This window comes from Temnothorax nylanderi, unplaced genomic scaffold, assembly GCF_030848795.1.
Source record: "Temnothorax nylanderi isolate EJ_2023f unplaced genomic scaffold, tnyl_v1.0 TNYL_tig0441_pilon, whole genome shotgun sequence".
Taxonomy (NCBI): Eukaryota; Metazoa; Arthropoda; class Insecta; order Hymenoptera; family Formicidae; genus Temnothorax; species Temnothorax nylanderi.
In genome coordinates this window covers 68585-72552 of record NW_027249503.1, presented here as the reverse complement: position 1 = coordinate 72552, position 3968 = coordinate 68585, and the positions used below count along the sequence as shown (strand labels likewise).

The window sequence follows — 3968 nt, the reverse complement described above, 5'->3', positions numbered from 1 at the left end:
ATGTTAGTAAACATAAAAATAAAAAAGAAAATAAAGAGAGAATGAAAAAAGGTATTGATAAAAATAAGAGTGTCTGACAATGTTGTTTTTTCTTTTATGTTATTATCAATTATTTTTTATTAATTATTTTACAGGAAAGTGGTAAAAGCCCCTCAAATTCTATTTCAAATGCCCTTTTAACAAATGAAAAAGATGGTAAGTTAATGATTGCATTTTCGCAGTTGAATGAACCAGCCGTTAGCAACAATGCAGAAACCACAAAATGTCGTGATAGTTTTGGATACATTTCTTTTGATAATATGGCTTGTTTCCAGGAGATGACATTCACACTGATTTTGAGGAGATGGACCCTCAAGCAACAAGCTCCCTACGAGGACATGACCCTGCCTCTGACACTTTCTGTGAGGATGACGCTAAAGATGATTCAGATAATTCTTATGAACCACATTCAAATGATGGTGAGATACTGTTTTGTTAATAACTATTTGGCATTTTATAAACGAATGTTCTGTAAACTCATCGATTTATTTTTAATTGCAGATTCAATTAGCCGCAAAAGTTCTGATAGTGTTGATGAGATGCGAATCAGCCAATCGCCAATGACTGATTCAAATTTAAGTGGGCACGAGATCGAGGCAATAAATGAAACCACTAACAAAACGGCTGTTAGCAACTCTGCCAACCAGATTGATAAATTTTCAGCTATTCGTAAATAACATTTTCTTCTTTCCAAATATGCAATTCTTTCAAGTATTAAACACCATTTTGCTTCCTCATGGAGGAAGCTTTGTTTTCGTAAATTCGTATATGAACCTTTGATTGCGTATAAAGTTGGATCTAGTCAACCAAATTTAAAAAAATTATATATGAAATAGGGGTAGAAGAAACCAAAGAAAAGATTGGTTTTTTAGTTTTTTCTGCCAATATGTTCATATTGTTGTAAAACGTCGAAATATCGCCTAAAAAAAAATGTCGGTATGTATGTATGTGTGTGTGTATGTCTGTGCCAAATTTACCGAAATTTCTATAACTCCAGAACTAATCAACCAAATCTTAACTAGATATATATGAAATAGGGGTAGAAAAGACTGAAGAATATAATAGAATTATTAAAAATTGTTAATAATAAAGGGGTTACCAATTTTTGTTAAAAAAAACAACCAAGTTTACTGAAATTTCTATAACTCAAGAACTAATCAACCAAATTTTAAAAAATTATATATGAAATAGGGGTAGAAAAGACTGAAAAATATAATATAATTATTAAAAATTGTTAATAATAAAGGGATTACCGATTTTTGTTAAAAAAAGAAACAACCAAGTTTACTGAAATTTTTATATAAATTGTTAATAATAAAGGGGTTACTGATTAAGGAGAACAGTTAGAACATCTCAAGTCTCAATAAATAAGACATCAAAAAATGATGTTTTAGGATAATAAAAAAGTGTGCAAGTAGAAACTTGCACATTGCTTCCTCATAGTTCTTAAGTGTGCAAGTAGAAACTTGCACATTGCTTCCTCATAGTGTGCAAGTAGAAACTTGCACATTGCTTCCTCATAGTGTGCAAGTAGAAACTTGCACATTGCTTCATCATGGTGTGCAAGTAGAAACTTGCACATTGCTTCTTCATAATTTTCAAGTGTACAAGTAGAAACTTACACATTGCTTTCATATAGTTTTTAGGTGTGCAAGTAGAAACTTGCACATTGGTTTGTCTCAATTTTTAAGTATGCAAATTATTTTTAGGTGTGCAAGTAGAAACCTGCACATTGCTTCCTTATAGTTTTTAAGTGTGCAAGTAGAAACCTACACATTGCTTCCTTATACTATTTAAATGTGCAAGTAGAAACCTTCGTTCACAAAGCTTCCTCTATGAGGAAGCCAAAAAAAAATACTAATAATTACTTCTACTTGCACACTTAAGAACTATGAGGAAGCAATGTGCAAGTTTCTACTTGCACACTTAAAAACTATAAGGAAGCAATGTGCAGGTTTCTACTTGTTTAAATTTATTTTGTCACTTTGCAGAGGTCATGAAACTGCAGTACGAGAAACTCAGTAGACTTAAAAAGTCATACATAACGCTCCAAAGGACTGTTGAAGAAATACGCCAACTTTTATTGAATAGAACAGAAGTGCTCCACCATCCAAAGGGCCTCCCAAGCCTCCCCTTCCCAACATTCGAGGATGCTGAAACTGCTGAAGATCTCACAAATGGAAACCCTTCCATAAAGGATTATATTGTAAATTGAAAGATATAAATTATATATCTAACTTAAAATTGTATATTTTGTAACTTGAAGCTTTTTTCATTATTTTCTTCAATCTTAGGTAAAAAAATTAATGTTTGCAAGCTCTGGGAAGTGTGAGAAGGATTGCTCAAAGAAAGTTATGGCTCTTCTTATGACAAATCACACAGGAACATTCTTTAACTGGAAAGGCGGAAAAGGAAAGCAGCCATTTGGGAGCTGGCATTTAAAAGAAATAGTGATCAGTAAGTGAAATTGTGAAATTTATGTTCTTTTACATCACTTTCTTTCCTGACACTTTTTGTTGGAATTTTGACACTTCATAAATTTTGTGTTATTTTAGCGGCAGTTAAAAAATTGAGAGGAGACAAACTAGACACAGGAAAGGCAGAAGATGGGATAAAGGAATGGTTGAAAGAAAGATGTTTTAGAAAAAAATAGTGTAAAATAAATTTTGTGAAATAAATAGCTTTTCTTTGAAATACTAGCTTTTTTTCTTTCTAATGTTTCGTGAGCGTTTATTCGCACGTTCTCTGAACGTTTCTTAGCACGTTCTCTGAACGTTAAAAACAAACGTTCCATGCAAACGTCAGACGAACGTTTTTGTGGTGGCACTTCCGAACTGTTTCCGAACGGGTCAAGTTCGAACGTTATTTAAACGTTGTACCGGCGTGCGTGAGCTGGTGGGGTAGAACAACAAACCAAAAATTTTCTGAAAATATGGCCCAAAATCTAGTGAAGTACGTAGGATTTTTTCGATAAATTAAAATTTGCTGATTCTATGGCCGATTTTCAAGCGATTTTTTCCAAAAGAAAAAAGAAAAAATTCAAATCGACGCTATTTTTTTTTAAATAAATTTTTCGGAAAAATTCTACGATGTTCACTAGATTTTGGGCCATATTTTCAGAAAATTTTTGGTTTGTTGTTCTAGGTGCAAAATTGCGACCTGTAGCAGTACGGTAAGGGAAAAAAGAATTGTTTTGCGAGAGCTGCCATTTTGTTTTTAAAAATCTAAAAAAAATTTTTTATGTACCTTAAGACTTGTACTTTTACATGTAAAAACCCGAATATTAATAAATCTTTTTATTTTTTTATAATAAATTCAGAAAAAGATAGTGAACACAAGGTGATATTACCCGTTAAGAATATCACCGATCCTGCTAAAATGTGGAGGGAGTTGGCTCGTCTTGGACTACTTAAGTCAAATTTAGTTTCTCCTCTCCGCTTTTTTACATCAAATCAGCTAAACTCATATTATGCCTCAGTCTCTAATTCTGAACCTCCCTGTTTGTATGCAGACTTCACTTCTGCCATGTCTTCAGTTTCTCGACCTTCTCATCGCCCAGAATTTGTCTTTTCTACTATTTCGCCTGACTTGGTGTACAAGATCATAACCAGTGGACCGCTTCACTCTTGTGCGTCTGGCTTTGATGGCATTCCGCTTCATATTCTTCGTATTGCTTGGCCCGTTATTTCTCAATGGCTCTTACCGCTGCTTAATCGCTCACTAGAGTCTTCCTTCTTTCCTTCAATGTAGAAACGCGCGCTGATCCGTCCTCTCTCGAAAAATCGTACTCCACTGTCTCCGTCCGCTACGAGACCCATTGCTAATTTGCCGGAAATGTCTAAAATCCTCGAAAGAATTGTAGCCTCACAAATCACAGATTACCTAAATAAATATAACCTCTTGAATCCTAGACAGTCTGCGTATCGTGT

General features: G+C 33.8%; 1 protein-coding gene across 1 annotated transcript; it reads left to right on the top strand.

Annotated features, from left to right (window-relative positions):
- Nucleotides 1-343: 343 nt before the first annotated feature.
- LOC139782811 (uncharacterized) lies at nt 344-2733 on the top strand. Its single transcript, XM_071721891.1, has 5 exons — nt 344-458; nt 541-708; nt 2031-2245; nt 2334-2496; nt 2595-2733. The coding sequence occupies exons 1-5, from the start codon at nt 344-346 to the stop codon at nt 2690-2692; spliced, it is 759 nt and encodes a 252-aa protein (XP_071577992.1). The 3' UTR covers nt 2693-2733.
- Nucleotides 2734-3968: the final 1235 nt, after the last annotated feature.